Raw genomic sequence first — 23,673 nt, forward strand, 5'->3', positions numbered from 1 at the left:
ACCTTCCAAACAAGTCTGTTAACCATTGGAAACACTGGGCACTGCCCGCGAAGAATATGTGACAAAAGAATATGCGACAAAAGAAATGTTTCATGGTCTGAAGCAAATCCCCTGTATTTCCTGCCTCATCTTAAATTATTCCTGCTTCTAAAATGGCAAGAGGTACAAACTATTATGTATGGAATAATCTACAAGGATGTATTGTACAACACAGGGAATATAGCCAATATTTTATAATAACTATAAATGGAGTATAACTTAAAATTGTGAATCACTATATTGTACACCTGTAACGTATAATACTGTACATCAACTATACTTCAATAAAAATATATATAATTAGAAAACATGAAAAATAAAAAAATAAAATGTCAGGAGTCACCAATGAAAGTTGTCATATTTTTTATGAAAACAAAGGGAAAAGCCTCAGCCATAGGGAAAATTAGAATATATATTCAGAAAAATTCTGTGCAACTGTAGCAGCAAAAGAAGAAGGGAAGTTTTGCATTTCGTATTTGCATTTCACATATCTGACATTCAGTAAATTGATTATATCATTTTGGTTTATTTAGTCCAAGACTGAAATACACTAACATAAATTGGGTATTCAGTACTTAGTTCCAATTATAAATGCTCACATTTTCTACAACTGGAAAGAAGCTGATACTGTAGCATACAGTATCATATCTGTAGCATACATTTGATTTTTGGTAAGCAAAAAATTAGATAAATTCCATAATAACAAAAATGTGCACATGAAACTACATGCAAGGTATGAAACATGCTCAAAAATGTGTTGGAAATAGCAGCAATTCAAGCAATTTTAGAAAAAACAGGGAAAAAATTATGCTTAAGAGAAATAACACTGTAAATTAGCACCAAGGGACAGATTTTGTGGGGATAAAGAGAGAAGTGCAGCATAAAGAAACAGGGAGCCTGTTTATATAATTTAAATGCTGGGCATATATTCAGAGAAAACTCTAATTTGAAAAGATACATGCACCCCAATGTTCATAGAAGCACTATTTACGATACCCAGGTCATGGAAGCAACCTAAGTGTCCACTGACAGATAAATGGATAAAGAAGATGTGGTACATATATACAATGGAATATTGCTCAGCCATAAAAAAGAATAAAGTAATGCCATTTACAGCAACATGGATGGACCTAGAGATTATCATACTAAGTGAAGTAAGACAGAAAGACAAATATCATGTGATATCTCTTATACGTGGAATCTAAAAAAAAAAAAAAAAGACACAAATGAGCTTATTTACAAAACAGAAACAGATTCACAGGCATAGAAAAAAAACGTATGGTTACCAAATGGGAAAGGGTAGGGGGAGGGATAAATTAGGAGTTTGGGATTAACATTTACACACTTCTTTATATAAAACAGATAAACAAAAAGGTCCTACTGTATAGCACAGGAAACTATACTCAATATCTTATAATAACCTATATTGGAAAAGAATCTGAGAAATATATTATATATATACATACATATACATACATAATGCTTTCATTGTTTCATATATATAAAGCTGAATCACTTTGCTGTACACCAGAAACTAACACAACATTGTAAATCAACTATAGTTCAATTAAGAAAAAGAAAATGTCAGTTAGTACTGCCTATTCCACTAAATTTAGACTGAGGGTAAAAATCAGCAATGTTTTTAAAATCCAGAAAGCTCTAGAGAACTTGCAGTATGTTTGGAAAAGTTAAAAGACATAAAATTGTTTTTGAGGCTATGAGCTGTATCATAGATTTCCTCAGCACATATCCTTGACAAACTCCTAATTTTAGTCAAAGTTCATACTATTAAAATCACTTCTCCTTACACTTGGGATGCTTGAAACAATATTATATGTCTATTACTTCTTGATACACTAACTTGTTTTTCATATTTATATTTTGAATGTACTTTAATTAAACTCTTCCTGGGTTCAAAAACCCATTAGAATGTTTTTATTTTAAACTAAGTAGCAAATTCACTCAGCACGTAGTACTTCTGAGTTCTAACACCTGTAAAGCCGCTGGTCCTTCAACTAATAGTGACGTAAATATTCTAATAAAGTCAATAGCTTTTTAATATTAAGAAGATTTTAAAATGCTTAAAAGTTACTGGTGATTAAGATTTTAGACCACAGTGATTCTCAGCATACAAATTAATTTTGGTATCTACTTTTAACATCAATGTTTTCTTAAGAATTATTATCTTTTGAATGATTTAAAGTGGTAGGCAGCAAATTACATTTAAGAAGTTCAAGCCTAAAATGACACAAACGTAATTAATTTCTCTACAAATGTCTCTAAATGAAGTCACTTGTTTTAATACAGATATGTGTTGTAAGAAAGTTACAGGGCAAGTATGCGGCACATGATAAATGTAGTCATGAAAGAAAACAATTTTTAATTTAGTAGACCCTATCAATCTAGAAAGCCTATGAATATTTACTATTAATTCAGTATGCTGAAAAATAGATAAAAGAGTGAGAGTACATAAAAGAGATGGGCATCATATAATAAAATTCTTACCATGAGAGTAGCAAAATCTATTACAATGTCCACGATTCCATAACTACATTTGAAATTATGAGTTTAAAGGTAGTTTCACATTTCTAGGGAGAATATTAAAAACTTACTTTCCTTTATAAAATATACATTAAAATATTGAAAAACTGTTGGGATATGATCAAGGTCTTTATTCTGACAGCAAAACCATTTTAAAAACTTAAGATGTGATAAGAAGTACCATTAGTGATATAAAAAGTTTTTGTGTATATTCCTGGCCAGAACATTCTACTGTTTCATATAAATGTATGTTCTAAAGGTTATGAAATTCTACCTTTTGTCTTTCATCATCACAGTTATTTTAAATTACTTTCACCATCTCTTAGAATCTTCTAGTAATTTAGCACAGATCAATATGCATTCATAGACTGTCTAGTCTGTTTAAAGCAAATGTAATACACACATGACTCCAAGGAGTGTACAGTCTAGTACTGGAAGCAGACCAATGAAAAAATAACTTCCAAATAACAAGGAAAATGTTGTAATGAAGATTTGGGGGGCAGGCACACAGGAAAACCAGCAGTGGGACCCCTATATCAACCTAGTATGGTATCTCAGGAAAGGCTCTACGATGGCAAAGTTAAAATAGTAGTAACAAATAGATATAGACAGATGATGGGCAGATAGGCAGATAGAACTCAAGACTCATGGAAAAAGAAAGTTAAAAAAATTATAGTCAACTCAACTTGAAACATGAGATTGTAGAAAGCTCCCCACCAAAAATTCCAGTGAGATTCATTATTCCAATCACATTATTGGTCGTTCCTTTGGTGGTCTCTTCACTACCACCTCCGGGCTTTTATATTTCACTCCCAACCTTTTTTCACCAAGGTTCCGCAAGAGAATTAAACCCTAACAGCCTGACAACCATTGTATATCATAAAACTTCTCTCTTATGCATTTCAAGTGAAACTAGCTATGTAGCATCTATGGGAAAATTGAGAAATTAATCACTAAAATCATTTTCTATAGGGCTTCATTCTTTCATAGAACCCTAGTGGAGAATGGCTACTTAACCCAAATAATGATTTTTTATATTTCAATATTCTTACTTAAAACTTAAATCCTCTATGCAGTTTTATATTTTATTACTATAAAAATTTCCATATTTCCTCAAATTGGTTTTTGATAAATATAAAAGGTATATGTCAAAAGATACATACGGCATTATATATTTTTCTTCATTTTTGAAGAAGAACTCACAGAAAATTAGAATTAGACATTTAGAGGCAATCTCGTTCACTGATGCACTTGTATATATTCCACCCAGCTTTGTGACAATATTTGATAGCGAATTTTAAAATAAATAATTAGGAAGTTGCCTTAATGCTGCTCTCAAATATGCCTAGATTTTGACATGCTAGCACCTAGAAAAGATTACCATTTTCTTATTAATTGCATAATGCCGATAATTTAATTTATAGAAATACAGTGTTCTTTCTTCCTGAGGACTCAGCAGAGCTGTTTTCATGTTGACTAGAAAAATGTTTATGTAAGCATTTTTACTTTTTGTGAATAGTCATTTTCGAGGAAAAACGGTTGCTCCACCTTAACTTAGTATTTCTCCAATCATGTCTTTCTGATTATCTAAATAGCCAATTTTACTTATCTTCCTTTTTGACAGCCAATGAATCGTACCTTCTGTATAATTATGTTTTCCAAAGAAACAATCCTTTTCATAACGCTGATTACTTGATATTCAAAGTCAAAAAAGATAGTCAAAGTATCCAGTCTATATTATTAATAAAATTTGAAAATATTAAATTAAGATGAAAAAGATATGGCAGGGCTCCAGTGGTCCCAATTTAAATTTACCATTTGAAAACATTAATTTGCATCCAATAGCATAAATTTCCAACATGCATGTAAAATAATATTTCAATTCTCCATGAAAGTATTTCATGAAATAAGAAATGAAAAGACAAATTTTTGCCTGTGAAAATGAGTTAGGCTGGTACAAATAAAATATAAATAGGAAACTCTCACAGCTTTGCACAATCTGGGCCTTGTTATTTGTTGCATACACTTCAGAAACAACTACTAGTACATTGGTTGATAAGATTCACTATAGTTCTTGGTTGATCAAATGACCATGTGTCTTTTAATCCAAAAAATAATCATAATAATCCTTTGTATATTGTCCTTGCTCTATTATGCTAAGTAAAATGACAATTGACCCTAAAAGCATGGAGAAAGACGAACTATAGTCCTTGAGGAACTCAGATATAACAATTAAAACAAACAATTCTCTTTTTTAAAACGTACTGGAAAATAAATGAACATTTACCTGTTGTTTAAGAGAGATATGTCTCATTCATATTTCTTTTCTGTTGAATAGGCATTGTACTTAATACTGTAGGTTTTTAAAATGTTTATATGCCATCTTCTAATATAATCTAGAAATATACTTTGTTCTGTGATTAAAACCTAGTTCATATGTTGAGCGGGAAAGACAAGACCTCATAATCATATATTACCTTTTTCAATATGCATCCTTTTCGACTCATGTCCCATGTCATGACCAGCCAAATCTCCCTCTTTGGGCCCAGGGAGTACGTTTGGTGATAAACCCATCAGCATCTGGTTCATGGACAAACCATTCTGATGGACAGCTGTCAAGTCAGAAACAAAAGAAAAAAGACTAAAACATCATAATACACAGTATTCAAATAGCTTATTTAAACTCTTTTGGACTCAGAAATAAATATAATACCATGGTCTAACTTTAAAATTATAATCTATCTCTAAGTTGAACACTGTGAGAACTGATAACTGATAATTTTTGAGAACAAGCAGAAATATATTGAAAATGAAACTGTTTTATCTTATTTTTATTTCACATAAAATATGTATATTTTCTCATGTCTGGAATACTTTTGAATGGCCATACCCCTATAACCATTACCAATGAAATAGTCAAGCTTTATCTAGTGTATCACATTCTCTCCTTAGCATATAACCTTCCTTAACTCTGCAAAAACTGCAACCTTAACGTTAGAACACTCTTTAACACTATAAAGTTAAAACATAATTTAAAAAAATTCTAGTGGCATGAGAGGGCAAATAGAGTTTTCAACAAGTTAAGGCACTGAAATAGCTGTTTCAATAGTCCTAGTCAATAAAACACGAAGTTTCACAGATATTAAAGTACTTCTTTAAAAATTGGGATTTGGGGCTTCCCTGGTGGAGCAGTGGTTGAGAGTCCGCCTGCCGATGTAGGCGACACGGGTTCGTGCCCCGGTCCGGGAAGATCCCACATGCCGCGGAGCGGCTGGGCCCGTGAGCCACGGCCGCTGAGCCTGGGCGTCCGGAGCCTGTGCTCCACAACGGGAGAGGCCACAACAGTAAAGAGGCCCGCGTACCACAAAAAAAGAAAAAAAAAAAAAAATTGGCACTTGAACTCAAATTTAAAAATAAAACAGCCCAATTAATACCTATTAAATGGTTGAATGATTAAAAACAATAATTTCTTTCTTGAACTATTAAGAGTAACCTGTCACTACTGCAACGATAAAGCAGATGATCAAATACCCTTATGATCACAATCCAGTCAATACATTTTTTAATAACTTGCCCATGAAAATCTTGGTTTTGTGCAAAAATTGTGAAGAAAAATCATTCCATAAAACCTTACTTTCACTGCAAAAAATATAGTTTTAAAATATGTATAAAATAATATATAAGGCTATGTTAGGAATTACCATTTGGAAATCACCATAGTAATAATTGTTTCAGGGAAGAATCTTCCCTGAACAATTCTGAAAGTAGTGAAGTCAAAGTTTGATGAAGAATAGAACATTTACATAATGTTAAGATATCTCCTCGCAAGATACTTATTATCTACAAAGGTTAAAAACAATTTTAAAAGGAACTTTACAGGAGAGAAATCTAGAAGTCAGTCACTACCTCAGCCAAGTGATGGTTATCACAAGTATTGGCAAAATATCATCTATCTTCTGAAATCAGGCACTGAGAAGGACCCACTATCATGTCTGTGAAGTCAAATTATGAGAAAACATCAAAAAATTCCAACCTGAAGGACATTCTACAAAATAAATCATATGTATTCTCCAAAAATGTCAAGGTACTGAAAGATAAAAAAGATTAAGGAACCGTTTCAGATTTAAAAGGATTAAGGGCATATGACAAGTAATTTCAACATGTGATCCAGGATTGGATTTTGGACCAGGAAAGAAAAATCTCTTATTTTTAAAAATATTAGTCAGATAAAAAAGGAAAAAATAATAGTGGGAAAGCTGGTGAAATTTGAATAAGGTGTGCAGCTTAGGGAATAGTACGATAATAGTCTTAATTTCCTGATTTTAATCACTATTCTGTGGTTACATAAGGGAAATTCCTTGTTTGTAGAAAATAAACAAAGGAGTAATTGAGGTAAAGAAGCACAGTGTCTGTGATAAGGACAGTAAGGTGGCATTAGGCCTTTATCAGGTATATCTTTCAGAAAGATCAACTGATTGAGTGAAACTGGATGATAAATATTTAAGAAATTTTAATTATTTTTGACATTTTTACGTTAGTCTAAAGTTAAAAATAAATATGCATACATTTGCACATGTGTGTATATGCATATATGTGTACACGTGTGTGTACGTGTGTCAATATTTCCATTTGGACAACTATGGTAGTCCATCCATGCAAAAGTAATTACTTTGTTTCTAATAGGAAAAAATAATTGTGGGAAAGCTGGTGAAATTTGAATAAGGTGTGCAGCTTAGAGAATAGTACGATAATAGTCTTAATTTCCTGATTTTAATCACTATTCTGTGGATACATAAGGGAAATTCCTTGTTTGTAGAAAATAAACAAAGGAGTAATTGAGGTAAAGAAGCACAGTGTCTGTGATAAGGACAGTAAGGTGGCATTAGGCCTTTATCAGGTATATCTTTCAGAAAGATCAACTGATTGAGTGAAACTGGATGATAAATATTTAAGAAATTTTAATTATTTTTGACATTTTTACGTTAGTCTAAAGTTAAAAATAAATATGCATACATTTGCACATGTATGTGTGTATATGCATATATGTGTACACGTGTGTGTACGTGTGTCAATATTTCCATTTGGACAATTATGGTAGTCCATCCATGCAAAAGTAATTACTTTGTTTCTATCAAGAATTTTAAAATATGATTAGTAAAACAAAGAATGTATATCAAAACTCTCAAATCTTTCCCTATTTGTCTGTATTTGCGATTAAGTATTATGAAAAAAATATAATTTTCTTTTCTAGGACAGCTCCTTTCCAACGATACCTTAAAAAGTATTAGACATGAAACCAAATATTCATCATTAAATTTCTGATTCTAGCGACAACATGGCACAAAGGCATACTCAAAATATTTTATTTGAAAAATGCTTTGAAGTAGTGTGAACTGAGGTTTACCAGCCCCAGAAATATAATTGATTTGGCAATGATTATCAAGTGCTATATCCATTTTTATTAATAAACAGTAACAATCATCTCTTACAAACTTAGGGAAATATGTTATAAACAGGCTAAATAAAGTATACATATTTAGAATTACGTTGAAGTCTATGTAATTGTCAATGATTGACTATTTTAAAAATAATTTTATTACATACATTTTGACCAATATTTACATTATCTGCCTCCACAGCATCTATATTGAGGATATGCAAACTTTCCTTTATAGCTTATAAAGACACTTTCAGGGAAATGCTTTTTCCTATTATGAAGATAGTCTCAACAACCAAATAACTTCAATAAATTTTGTGTAATTAGATGAAGTTTATGCTATAAGCATGATTTCCTAAAATAATAACTAAAGCCTGTAAACAATACAGTAAGTATTGGTTTTAGCAACCAAGGTAGTCACTGTTAATATGCTCATTTCATTGGTAAACAATATTAGATTCTTGTACATACACAAAATAGCTAGTTAATTGAATGGTGTATTAACTTTACTCTTAATTTTCTTGGCCATGAGGACCAGGATTAAATATCTGAAAATGTGATCATGAAATAAAATATAACCTTACTTTTTAGAATTTAATAATAATAACATGTGATGATAATATGCATTATTGACTGTTACTAATTCAAATCCTAAAATTTAACCAATTTCACACTCTTCAATCTATTGATCTTCTGAATGACTACAAAATGTTTTAAAAATCAGTTATTTTGAATTCTATTTCTTTTATTCCTCTCTGTGGATGTCTTTGTCAATGCAAGGATGAAGTTTAAAAATTAGTGAATTTTTAAAAATGGCAGGGATGGGATTGAAGAAACGAAGAGGAATAAACCATAAACAGTATACTTGGACACTAGGTATTTGAGAGTTGGAGGTGTTTACCTCAGAAACTAATCTAGAAGGTTACTTACTTTCTCTAACTGTTTCATAGCTCAAATCTTTATGTGTGGCATCAAAGAGAGGGAATTTATATCAGAACCTGTTAATGTAGTACCATACCTCATGACACTGCAAACTGGGAAACATAATTTTGAGAGATGGCTATTGCTACAGAGCGTCAGAACATGATACATCTGAGATCTATTTGGAATGAGGGCATTTTGATTAGAAAAGCCAGCTGAACCTAATAAAGTTTAAAATGGTGACAAGTGGAAGTATGACACCTACGGATTCTGTCCGAGGAGCTCTCAGTCCGCGCTGGGGAGCTGGACACGCTGCTGCTGCGGTGTGATGATGGGTGGCTGCCAGGCCTTCGGCCCTCCTCCAGGGAGGGGGCAGGCGAGGGGCTGTCGGGAACACGCTCCTACACCACCATGGTTGGGGGGGTGAGGAGGGGGAGAAAAGAGGTAAATACATTGGACCTTTGCTTAAGGAATGTTTATTTTTCTTAATTCTATAGATACGTGAAGACAAACATTTTTTCATCAACATTTAACTGGATTAAACTACACCTTTTATCTTGAGAAAAGTCAAAGTAAGGAAAGACTAGAAAGGAAAATGGTTCTATAGGTGAACATCGTTGTAGTAATGGCAAATGTCAATGCCTTCTTTGGATAAAAAGAAGAGATCAAAAAAGACATCCAGTTTAGAACCATTAGACAACAAAGAATTAACAGAACAAAGCAGGTTTTAATTCTAGACAATTATCAATTTAAAAAATCTTTAAATAAATTATATTGCTTCAGCAAGTGTCTAGGATCATTTATCACACAGATTATCACCATGACATCATAATAATAATACCGGAGGCATTGTTAACACCTATTTCATTATGGGGCTGCTCTGGATATACTTAGTCACATTTTAAGGCATCATGGAAATCTATTATTATTTAACATTTGAATAATTTTCTTTGATTCTAATAACTTTCAGGCTCCTAGCTCCAATGCAACCACACATATATATTAGGGAAAATTCATGAAATATGTATTAGTTGTATCCCAGGGAAACCTGGTATCATGTTTCCTGATATTGTTCTATGTTAACACTCAGGTCCCACTCCATACCTTCCCCTTTAAGTCTTGCACCTTCCCTATGAGACCAATGTGCAAATGTATTGTATAACTGTTTCTAATGAGCTATTATAAATAGAGTTACTGATTAAGAAATAAGATACTCATTTGTTAATATTTTTTTCGAGCAACACGATGTTTATACCTTCAGCTATCAACACACACAGGCATTGAAGGACAGTCTTTTCAATAATTCATAAATATCTGGAAGTGTACAAATAAACTGATACATGATACATAACAAATAATAAGTAAATTATTCCTGATTAGAGTGCAAAGATGCAAATATGAAAAAAAGCAGACTTTTTAAAAGAAAAAAGTGCTAAAATGGAATCGGCCTGTAGGAGGCTGTTTTCAAAATATCAAAGGCTAATGTAATATGGAAAACAGACAAGGCTTTGTACTAACAGAGAAAGAGGGTAATGTATGTCTTCAATCTCAAAAGTTCCTTTAAGCCTTGTGATGGGTTGCAATTCTACTTTGAATTAGAATCACCTGGGAAGTTCTTCAACATGCCTATGCCTGGGCTTTACTCCCCAAGATTCTGGCTTACTGAGGGTCATGAGTTGAATTGTGTCCCTCCAAAATGATTGAAGTCCTGACCCCCAATACCTATGAATGTGAGCATTTGCAAATAGGGTCTTTGCAGATGAAATTAGTTAAAATGAGGTCATATTAAAGTAGGGTGGGCTCTTCATCCAACACGACAGATGTCTTCACAAGAGGACATTGTGAAGATATGGGAAACATGTGAAAGATGGAAAAATTGTGAAGAGGGAAAAATGTCATGTGAAGATGAGGTAGAGATCTGAGCTCTGCAGCTACAAGCCAAGGATTGCCAAGGATTGCCAGCCACCGTCTGAAACTATGGAGACGCAAGGAAGGATTCTACCTAGAATTTCAGAGGGAGCATGGCACTGCTGACTTCTTGCTTTTGACTCCAGAAATGTGAGGGTATAAATTTCTGTTGTTTTAAGCCACCCAGTTTGTTGTACTTTCTTACAGCGGCCTTATACACTGAGTCTGAAGGGGGGCCCAGAAGCCAGTACTTTTTAATGCTCTACAGGCGATTTTAACGTATATCCAAGACTAAGCACCACTTGTTTCATACCCTTTTAATTTTTCAGTCCTACACATTGTCAATAAACATCTTCAACAGAGGTTTCATTCTTGAGGATCATGACAAATAAAATGAAAGTAACCCTCAAGATAGCCAAGCCCTCTTCCAAAATCCATACATAAAACTGTTTCTCAATATATATTCCATAAAATAAAAAATAGTCCCATAAGAAACTTTACAACAAATAATTTGCCAGGTCAAACAATATTGCACCAAAAGGAAAAAAGAAAAAAGAGTCAACTAAATTCTACTCTCAAAAGTTGCAAGATGTATTTTTAAACTCTATGTCTCAACATGCAAAATGAACACAATATTAGTTATTTTTTCCACAATAAATAAACCAAACAAGCTATGCTTCTAAATGGTCTAAGTTCTTTAGTTCACATGGCAAACAAATGACCTACATTTCTAAAAAACAAACACATATACGATTTAAAAGAGGGGAGCATCCACATCTGGATGCCAAAAGTTACTTCCTATCTTCTAATTATAATTTAAAAGCAGATGGGATTATAAATCTTTCTTCTTAACATTCAGCCCTACCTTAAACTATGAAGCAGCTTCAAACTGTACATTTATTATGTGTTCAGTTTGGTGAGTTTTGTCGAGATCTAGACTGTTTCCATAACCCCAGAAAGATTTCTCATACCCCTTCCCAGCCTATTCCTCCCATCCCCAGAAGCAACAGCTTTCTGAATTCTATCACCAGGGAGTAGTTTGGCTGGTTCTAGAATTTCATAAAAATGGACTCATGTAGTACATACTTTTTTATGTCTGGTGTTTTTTACACAACGAAATGTTTTTTAGATTAATTCAGGTTATCGCATGTATTAATAGTTCATCTTTTTTACTTTTTAATATATTCAATTGCACAAATATCCCACAATTTTTAATTTAAAAATAAGGCAATAAAATTCACATCAAGTCTTTGCAATCACAAATCAAAGGATAATCTTGGCTTCTGTGCAGCATTCAAAGGCTGGAGTTTGTATCATTTTTGGAATATCTGTGCATTTATTATAGAGTATGGATTTATAAAACTGTATAGAACTCCTTTTTAGTCTGTATAAATGTATTAATAAGCCATGCTATAGTTAACTGCATACATGACCAGATATACACGATATAGAGTCGAACCTTGATTTCTCGAAATTCTGATAAAGAGGTACATAAGTTTGCTAAGCTTTAAAGCTAATTCCTAATACATCTAACTCTTAACACTTGGATTATGCAGAAACACATGGTATATATTTAGGAAACAACATTATTATATTTTTATATAAATAAAATTTTCTAATTAGCCATTCTATCTTCTCCAAAAGTTCACTCAATCAATGTTTACCCATCAATACATTTTAATATTCCTCTTAATAATTATGTAAGTGATCATATTTTCAGTGGCATGTGTTTAGCCAAACAGAGGTAAAGTGCAATCTTGAAATAAATCAATCCCTCTAAAATCATTTTGCAAGTCTGAGTTTCCTGTCATAATAGATTTCTCAGTGGCACTAACGGAAAGCATGAAAAACTGATTTTTTCCTGAGATATTTAACTCGTAAAATACATAAATATTTAATGCACAAAATTCTAGTAACAATGATTGTGCCATTGAACAATTATTTATTTATTTTCCACATAAGTATAACAATTTTTTCAATAGTCAATTTTATTTAACTGTAAAAGTTTTCCTTGATGATTCTTTTCATTCATGCATTATCACTTATTCACTCATACATTCATAACATCTAAAGGTCACATAATAAACTAAGTCAAAAATAAGCTAGATTAAAATCTTAATGTAAAATAATCTTAAATAATAATTTAAGGCTTAGGAAACATAGGTGAAATTGTAGTATTTATTTTAGCTTTAGCTTATTTTTACTTTAATTATATTTTTTGCCTAAGAACAAAGGATACAGACAATATTTAATACTTTTACTTAAAGAAATATTTTAATTTATGCAAATTTTTATGCTTTAGAAGCTTAAGTATTCAATTGAAACTTTCTGTAAACTGAGACACAACATATTCAGTCATTTCACTTAATGTATAATTTCAATCTTTGGAACATGATGTATTGTTCTTTGAAGAATTTCATTAAAGTAAAATCCATTGAGCAAGTAAGATTTGAATACATTGTTGCACAATAAATTAATTTATTTCAACAGCTTAATTCTTTTATCACATTTATATGCTTGCCTTTCCAGAGTATGCTATAAGATGGAGAATAATGGAGACAGTAAAGAATTGCTTAGGAGAGAATCTCATAATTATTGCTGAAACAAAATAGATAATGAGTTTTATTCAGACATAATAAGAAAGAAGCAGTTCAATGTCTATAGGGAAACTATGTAAACTGGATTTATCATTTCATTTGTGTGAGACCCTTTAACCTCCAAGATGGCCCTGAAGTAGGACAAAGAGGAAGAATATTTAATTTAATACTTCAACACACTGCTTTATAGTCCTGCATCATAACTCCACCAATCAATAAAACACAATCTTTTGCAGTGTTCCATCTTTATAAAACTAGCCACAATAATAAATGAAAATGTAAGAGGAATACACTCTCACTGAAAAAAAAAAAAGGTCATACTAATAACCTAATGGTATCAGAATAACAATAAAGGAAAAGCTGCACTTATTGCCTCTGGGTAGAACAAGAAGTATTGGTCTCTACCACAATTCAGAATCAAAGGTGGAATTTAAAACAATGAATTCTAAAATTCTTAAGGAAAAAGAATCTGATAAAGAATATAAATACATATATATAGCTGAATATATACATATATACATATATAGCTGAATCACTTTGCTGTACAATCGGAGCTAACACAACATTGTAAATCAACTGTACTTCAAAAAAAAAATAAATTAAATAAAACGTATAAAATGTTCAGTATTACACACATGTGATTAATTAAACATTAAAAAATGCATTGTGTCTGCTGCCTCATCTCCACCACAAAATGCATTATATTTTATCGACTTAAAATATTTTCTTAGAGTAAGATTAAAAAATCACAACTCTTTTCTCTAAATGGGTTATTTCATTTAGCTTTACTTTATATTGCTCTCTCTAATTATCTTCATTTTCATCTCTTTATCAGTTAGCAATTCCCTTATTGAGTATGTTATAGAAGTGGGGAGAAGATATTCTAATGTTAAATTTATCTTAAGACAACTTTTACCTTACGAAATGGAAGATGACTAGCACTTTATAAAACCTAAACTCCTGAGCTTTAACACAACTCAGACTTCAATTCATTCGTTCAGAGAATATTTACTAAACACTTAATATATGCCAACGTTCTAGGCTCTGGTTACATGTAAGTAAACAAAACTGACAAAACTCCTTTCCCTCATGGAGCATATATCATCAGCTAGTAAATACTGTTAGTGAAATCCAGAATCATACACACTGATTGTGAAATCCATATTCTCTCATTCTGGAAAAGTGAACAGAAAGGATAAATAATAGGATTTGGGATTCTGGGTTCAGGAAAATGTTAAAAAGTACTTCTGGAAGACATAAACAAACCTAATATACTTGCATCTGGTAGAAGATCTGGTAGCCACCATCAAAACTCCTTAACTCAGAGTTCTACTTTGAGGCTTCAAGGGATATTTACATAGCTCTTTTTATTTGTTTTGATGATGATACTCAAGAAATACTCAATTTTGCTAAATGGGAAAGTGGTAAGACCCATGAGTGTAATCATAAACAACCTCATTTTATTCTCCTACTGTCTCTTCAAACTTATTCAGTGTTGATAGGGAACTATATTTTTCCCACATCTGTAATGAAAATTCAGGCAGCCTAGTAACTTTCCAGATTCTTAGTTGGTAATATAAACTCGTACAGTTACTTTGAGGAGCAAAAGGCAGTCTTGACTCAGAAGTTATACCTCAGGCTTATGTAATAATAAATACTATTATCTGAATTAAAAGAGAAGTCCCTCCTTTTCTATAGTCAAGTAGGTAGAATACAGGGAGGAGAGCAAGGAAGAAATGGTAAGTTCTGATTTGGCCAGCATTGCCATCAATTGGCATCACTCTGTTCGTGCCAAATGTTTAAAGCCAGCTTTTTATCTAGTTAAGGCACTGTGTATGTTCTAAGTGGCCACCACCTCTATGAACTGCTTACAGTTCCTTGATGGGTCTAATTCGTCTCTGTGTTCCTCTGTCCTCTGAATTTCTGGCTTAAGTGCATCCATCTGGATGCTTGATTCAAGTTGCTCCGGGGGCAAGAGTACTTCATAGATGGTGGTGTATGCTTTCACTGGAAGTGCATAATGTCTTCTTGGTTGCATTTTATGATGCCAGCCACCACTGATAATCATAGCCCAGATTCATCACTTCATTAGGACGTGCAATTTGATGAATTTGAAATATATCGTTCCATACTCATTTATTTGCAAGAAGATTTCTATGAACAGAAAGTTTCTCTTGTGCATCATTGTGTTATCCTGAGGGACAGTCTGTATGGGAAAGGCAGGAAAATGCTTGATTCCACCCCTTTATCCTTTATTTAAACCCTTATTTGTCCTTTAAAAGAATCAATCCCCTAGAATTCTCCGAAGGAGAATTATATTATATTTAGTTTTATTATAAACTCATGGATCTAAATATGTCTTATATTTCAATACACTGATGTATGGCATCCTTAGTGGTAGTTGTGTTTTAATACTTCCTTTTTCTTGTTAGCATTCTCTTTTCATATTTAATATCAATACCCAAATAAACATTAAGAGAGCAGACTTAACTGTTTCTCTAAATCCAAGTAAAATTTAGACGAAATAGTTTTTTTGCAAAAAAAAAAAAAAAGTTTAAAAGTGATGCATACATCTAGAGTTATTTATGGTTGTCCCAAGATAAACTATTCTGTACCCCAAAGCAAACAGGAGGCAAATGACATTGCTGTAAGATTTTTTAATCTACTTCAAGAATCCGGTTACTCTGGTTCTAGTTTTTATAATCTTTAAACATTTTGAACTTCACGCAAGTAAAGTCCTATTTACTAATATAGTATTTTAGGGACCTGTTTTGAAAAAAAAGTAGTAGAGAATGGAAAATTTATACATTGTATTAAAAATTCTTTTCAATGTTTAATTCTTTGAGAATGTCATAAACAATGTCTATTTCTCTCTCTCTCTCACGCACGCGCACACACACACACACACACACACACACAAAACAGCAGATTGGCAGAGAAAATTAACAAATTTAAGTCATATTCCCTGTTCTCAGAAAAATGCTGTAATGTGGCATGTGAGGAAAGATTATTCAGTAATGTAGAATAATTTGAATGTTGCCAAATTTCTCAAAAACAATTCCATATTATCACTAAAGAAAAGTGAAATCTGGAAAAAAAATGCATTTAAAAGTCTGCTTTGTATACTACTGAACTAGCAAACCCACCAAAAGCAAAATACACTACTTTTGTTAGGTGAAAAGGGTTGAACAAGCAAAAGAGAGTGAGAGAGACAGAGAGAGAGAGGTCTTACTATATAATTGCAACTATATTTCAAAAGCCTGACACAGATTCCCTATAAAATTCTAGAACTTATTTTTAAACAGATGATTGTGAATACTTGGGGGGAAAATAAACCAGTGATAAGATGAAGATAATGTCACTGTAGAAAGACTTCTAACGATTTTATAAATACTAATTTACTCATTATGACAACCTGATGAGGTAGTAATGATATAATCCCCATTGTACGGAAAAGGAAACAAAGACAGGGATATTAAGTGACTTTTATAAGGTCATAAGACTAGGAGATGGCAGAGCTGGAATATAAACCCAGAAAGTCTTCCTCCAGAATCCATGTTTTAAACCACTAAAATATGTTGCCTTTCTTCTTTTTAATTTTCTTTTTATTTCAGAAAGAACCATTTTTAAAAAATCCTTATGATATCATTGTGAATTTATTAAATAAAAGTGAGAAAAATATTGATTCATTCAGGGGGATTTGGGGTTACTTGATGAATGATTCCCAAAGAGAATCAATTAGTAGAACATTTCAGCCTATTAGGAAATCTCTAATGACAAGAGGAATTGATCTCTTGATTTGTACTGTTTATTTTCCTCAGTGATTTAAAGTAATAGAAGTAATACATCCCTTTACAATTTGGAAATGATACAAAGATGGTATAAATAGCTAATATGATAGTTTGGAGTATTAACACTCAAGAATATCTAAAGAGCCTTAATCAGTAGACTGGAAAATTAAAAAATTAATATGGATAAATGCAAATTCCTAATACAAGTAAAAGAGAAAGAATTGGCTTAGTAGAATTTCATGTCAAAAATGCATGAGATTTACCGAGTCACACATTCAACTAGCCAAAAGAGTTATGAACTATGACTAAATTTATGAACTATTGTCCAAACCGAGGTTTATGTTAGTTCTGGTCTCTTCACTGGTAGGTTCACTTCTAGAGTAATATGCAGGAGAGGGGTAGTGAGGAGGGGGCTTATTTAAGAAAAGGAAGGTCGACCAAGAGGCTTGATGAAAAATTGCCCGAAGAAATTAGAATTTTGGTCTTGGAAAAAAGAAACACCACAGGTACTATAGCAGAGGACTTAAAAATGGTTAGAACGCAGAAGAATTAGTAGACATGTTTTCCAAGAAAATAAAGTTAAAGTAGAAGCTATTGAGATGAAAATTTTAATTTGCTCAATTAATATCTTCATTACTCTTAAATCTGCTGAAAATAGAACAGGCCTTCTATAAAATAGATATATAAAAATGGGTAGAGAAGATGCAGGAATGATTTCTCCACCATGGAGGGAGCTGGATTACAAAATACCTAACATCCCAAGCCTATGACTCTTCATGTTCTATGAATATTAAACAGTAAAAGTATATGGGTTTCACTGATACATAATAGACTAATACAGAACATCTAATGATTTAATATAATCTTAGACGTTTAGCTATTAGGGATTTAAGGTAGAATTATTATTGTGTAAACAGTATATGTCCTTTTCCTCCCTCCTCAAAGTTATCTTTCTAAAATATTTACAGTAGTCCAAACAATCTAAATTCAGTACTTTAGCAGACTCTGTCATGGAGGCTTGCATTTAAAGCAAATAACAATGTCATAGTGGTACTGTCCTTACCTATATAATTTTCTTTTCCTCAATGCTTTTAATTTCTTTTCCTTTCAATGCCAAATCCTATGGCTCTATGGTGTTTGACAGTTTAGTTTGTGCTGCTTCCATTAACCACAGCCTAAGATTCACATGGGTTTGAGTTAATCAGAACTCAAGGATTGGCAATTTTTTTCTGTAAAGAGCCAGCTAGCAAATATTTTATTCAACACTGCCTTTGTATTTGAAAGTAACCATAGACATTATGTAAATTAGAGTGTGGCTAATTTCCGGAAAACTTTATTTATGGACACTAAAATTGGAATTCCATATAATTTTCATGTGTCATGAAAGATTATTCTTCTTTTGAGTTTTTTTTCCAACCAGTTAAAAATGTAAAATCATTCTTGATTCATGGTCCATACAAAAACTGACAGCAGCGTAGGTTGTACCCAAGTTCAGCAGCTTGCAGACCCTGCTCTACTGCTTGAACTGGTAGGTACATTTTCATAAATAGGTTTATAAGAAAATCATTGGAGTTCCTTTAGTTTGTAGAAATAACAAAAAAAAATTTTAAGCTTGTAACTCTGAGAGCTATGGTTTTGCTTTTCTTCTGTCCTACAAATTCTTTTTGCTATTCTCATCTGGGTTGAGTTTTAATTTAATTCTTGTCATTACTGTCAAAAAATGTAAATAGCACATTCCCGCATATGGACCATCCCTCAAAGCCTATTTTCTCTTGTTTTATCATTTCTTCCAGTGGGGGTAAATCTTCTTTGGTATTTAACATTTCACTTTTAATTGGCCTTCATATTTAGAATCTTTTCAGGCAAACAAACTTGTAGGCTCTATTCTAATTACCCACTTGGGCCCCATACTCTTTAACGTGACATAAGAGTCAACCATTTTCTTTGGGGAAAATAAAAATTTCCCCTAAATTAAGTTTAATTAATATGTATCATGTGAGTTTACTAAACACTGCTTCGAATGAGTCAGACAATGAGAAAGCTGAATTCTCAGTAATAACTATTATCAAAAATGATCATAAATTGAATCGATACCTTGATTAACAAATCAGTTCCCTCACTGATGACAATGTAGCATTCAGTGGCATTCTCTCAGGAAAGAATTTTTTGGTAGTTGATCTTGGCCTCCTGTGATATTTCTGGATTTTTTCCTCTGGTAAAGATACTTCCGAAAATTATTTAAGGAGCAAGTACACATCTTTGTTTATAGCATATTATTATATGAAAAATTTCCATTTGCATATTATTCAACTTTTTATGTAAGTAATGACAGGGTCTTTACAAAATGGATAATGACTTGAATGCATCACAATAATACCATACAGAGTATTTTCATTGCCCTAAAAACCCCCTGTTGTCCATCTGTTCATCCTCTGTTCCCACCCACTAGCAACCACTGATCTTTTTAGGATCTCCATAGTTTTGCCTTTTCCAAAGTGTCCTACACTTGAAACAGTACAGTGTGTAGCCTTTTCAAACTAGCTTCTTTAACTTAGCAGTAGGCATTTGAGTTTCCTCCATACCTTTTCATGGCTTGATAGCTCATTTCTTTTTAGCTCTGAATAATATCCCATTGTATGGTGGTGAGAATTCAGCTAAGCTACTCTGTGGTATTGCTGCTTCAGCATCCATTTTGTTTGACCACGTGGCCTACAGGGACCTTAAACTGACACTAGCCCCCTTCATGCAAGTACATGCTCTAGACAGCAGCCAGTCATGAGCAAATTAAGTCCCTGGTATGACTTCCCCAAAAGCCCTTGTGATCAACAGTCAGTCTTCTTAGATAAGACCCCTGGGAGGCTTACCAAAACCCTACTCTTTTGGTTTGAATTAACCAATCCAGCCCCAGCCTGGAAATCCTGAGATACCCCACCCATGGATCCTAATAAAGCCATTTGCCTCAGGTCCTGCCTTGTTCTCTCTGTCTGCACTCTGCCTTGACCCCCACTGTCTGGTCCCTTAAGGCATGCCAAGTACTTCCTCCATGACCTGTGAGTAATAAACTCTATTTCATTTTTTCTTGTGGTCTGTTGTTGAACCATGGCTCACTCACTTAACAAATGCTAATTCATTTTTGGGAAGTACAGCTGACTTACAATATTAGTTTCAGGCGTACAAACATAGTAATTCGATATTTTTATAGATTACTCTCCATACAAAGATATGACAAAATATTGACTATATTTTCTGTGCTGTACATTACATTCTTGTAGCCTACTTATTTTATACCTAGTAGTTCAGTACCTCTAATCCCCTTCACCTATTTTGCCCCTCCCTCCCAACCCTCTCCCTTCTGGTAACCACTAGTTTGTTCTCTGTATCTGTGAATCTGTTTCTGTTCTATTTGTTCATTTGTTTTACTTTTTAGATTCCACATATAAGTGAAAACGTACAGTATTTGTCTTTTTCTGTCTGACTTATTTCACTAAGTATAATACCCTCCAGGCCCATCCACATTGTCACAAATGGCAAACAACAAAGTCATCGCACATGGAGGTAAACAGTTTTTTTATCCAATCACCTCCTGAAAAGCATCTTGGTTGCTTCCAAGTTTTGGCAATTATGAAAACAGCTGCTATAAATACCCATGGGCAAATTTTTGTATAGACCTAAATTTTCAACTCCTTTTGATAAAAATCATACGGTTGTAGGGTAAGAGTATGTTTAGTTTCATCAGAAACCACCAAACTGTCTACTAAAATGGCCATACCATTTTGCATTACCACCAGCAATGAATAAGAATTGTAACAAGGCCTTTTATGTAAAACATGATTCAGAGGCTCCCCTAAACTCACATGTATTATATTCAGAAAAACAAGATAATAATTATGTCAAATACGGATAATGCAGCATGAGGTATCTTTTAGTTAGTTTAAAAATTAATAATCTATTCTGACAATGCAAATGGTATGGATGAACCTATTTGCAGGGCAGGAATAGAGACGCAGACGTAGAGGATGGATGGGTGGACACAGGGGGAAGGAGAGGGTGGGATGAATTGGGAAACTGGGATTGACATATATACACTACCATGTGTAACATGGATGGCTAGTGGGAACCTGCTGTATAGCACAAGGAGCTCAGCTCGGTGCTCTGTGGTGACCTAGATGTGTGGGATGGGGTGGGTGGGAGGGAGGTCCAAGAGGGAGGGGATATATGTATACATGTAGCTGGTTCACTTTGTTGTGCAGTGGAAACTAGCACAGCATTGTGAAGCAATTATACTCCAATAATAAATAAATAAAGTACTTTGATTTAAATATACATTATAAAATAATATGAATGAAAAAGTATACACACACACATATTTAAAAGTATACACATACTCCCCCACACACGTATACAGAGAGAGCCAGAGAAGTGTGTATATATACACATATGTGATACCTGTATAACAATAATGTTATCTTCCACTTACTGTGTATTTTTGAATTTACAAAAAATTTCAATTTATTATTTCATTTAGTTTTTACACCCACACTGTATTACACATTTTTTTAGGTATAGAAATCATCAGAAAGACTTAGTTACACGCCCAAGTTGACACAGCTAGTTAAGTGGCAGAACCATAATTTAACCCTTCTGGTCTTCTGAAAACAAATCAGATACTATTTTCCACACCTTATGGCTCATAACACCACACACACATGCACACATACCCACGAACACAAACACAGCCATGCATATAAGCACATACACACAATTTGAAGTATATCATTTAAAATGCTATGTTCATCTCTCCCTTAGCAGATATAATAGAGAACTTCAAGTTAGCCTAGGCTGCCTAAATACTGTACCCCTGGTTCTAATTACTATAAGTGCCTTTTTTTTCTCATAATCTATTTACTATCACTTAGCTTTTTAGAGTTAGAACTACTTGTGGAGTAAGAAAAATGGATTGAGTGATGGTGGCTTAAGATGATTTTGGCTTAAGGCAAATCAATCATGCAATTAAACAATTACCTTAATAACAGATGTCTCAACTCTGGATGGGGGACTCTGAACTTGTGCTGCTGCCGCCATATTGGCAATGGTGCTGAGATGGTTCATCTGGCTCATTGCCATGGTGACAGATGCTGGAGGTAGGCTGACAGGAATTAGAGGGTGGGGCATCATCATAAAAGGCAGTTCCAGTCCTGTAAAAAGTACACATATATCATTTCTCTATTCAAGTAAAACAATGAAACATGGTATATCTCATTAATTAAATGGCTAAGGACATAAATCATTGAAAATTGAAGCATTTTAAAATGTTCTAATAATGAGAGTCAAAGGAAAAATATTTGTCCTCTTTGTATGCAACAGTGCCCACTTATCACTCAGGGAAATTAGGCTTAAAGCTAACCAGTTTGGTGCCATGTTTTATCACTCACCACTCTTCATTTGTGTTTAATACAAACAGTCAGCTCTTCACTACATTATTCTTCTGATCAGTCTAATTCTTGTTTAAAATACTATGGTTTTCTTTATCACGTTTAGCTGTCTAAATGTAGTGTACCTATCTACTATGTCCTATATTTTACTATCCGATCATTAGATTTTTTTATTCTTTGCAACTATCATCTTTAGTGCTAAAAAATGCCATCATACCATTTGGCAGAAGGTGGCTCTGCTGAAGATGGTGGAGAGGATGACTGACTGGAAGGCTAAGTGCTCTAGGTATGCGGGGGCAGGTAACAGAAGCCTGAGATCCCCGGGGTGGGGAAGAGTACAGTGTTTCCTTTTCCCAAGAACTTTCACTGCTGCCTGTGGGGAATGAATATCAATTATTTGGATACAATATTATTCCAAATCTTCTAATGAATAATTGGAAATGAGGTTTTAAAAAGCACATCAGACGTAGAGAATGGACTTGAGGACACGGGGAGGGGGAAGGGGAAGCTGGGACGAAGTGAGACAGTGGCATGGACATATATACACTACCAAATGTAAAATAGATAGCTAGTGGGAAGCAGCCGCATAGCACAGGGAGATCAGCTCGGTGCTTTGTGACCACCAAGAGGCGTGGGATAGGGAGGGTGGGAGAGAGACACAAGAGGGAGGGTATATGGGAATATATGTATACGTATAGCTGATTCGCTTTGTTATACAGCAGAAACTAACACACCATTGTAAAGCAATTCTACTCCAATAAAGATGTGGAAAAAAAATATCACATTTGGAGACTGGCTAAGTGATTTCTTGGGAAATAAGCTCAAGTAAGTAAATTTCCCCTAAACCATACTTTCTTTTTGTTTTTCTATTTCTTAAATACAGTCTCAAATTTTCTGAAAAATAACATTTTTACAACAGGTAGCCTATTTGTGGAGTCTACTCCTGTTTGACTAACCAACTTAATATAAAATGGATTCTATTATATACCTAGAGAATTAATTACTTC

At 33.3% G+C, this 23,673-nt stretch overlaps 1 protein-coding gene across 1 annotated transcript in view; it reads right to left on the reverse strand.

Moving 5' to 3' along the window:
* DACH1 (dachshund family transcription factor 1) overlaps nt 1-23,673 on the reverse strand; it is a 381,540-nt gene that overhangs the window by 71,918 nt on the left and 285,949 nt on the right. Inside the window, exons 5-7 of the mRNA XM_055089594.1 lie at nt 22,257-22,429; nt 9,204-9,339; nt 5,058-5,192 (exon numbers count right to left, since the gene is read on the reverse strand). Coding sequence (XP_054945569.1) covers nt 5,058-5,192; nt 9,204-9,339; nt 22,257-22,429 — 444 coding nt within the window. The remainder of the gene's footprint in view (nt 1-5,057; nt 5,193-9,203; nt 9,340-22,256; nt 22,430-23,673) is intronic.

The sequence above is a fragment of the Physeter macrocephalus genome, chromosome 13, assembly GCF_002837175.3.
Source record: "Physeter macrocephalus isolate SW-GA chromosome 13, ASM283717v5, whole genome shotgun sequence".
NCBI lineage: Eukaryota > Metazoa > Chordata > Mammalia > Artiodactyla > Physeteridae > Physeter > Physeter macrocephalus.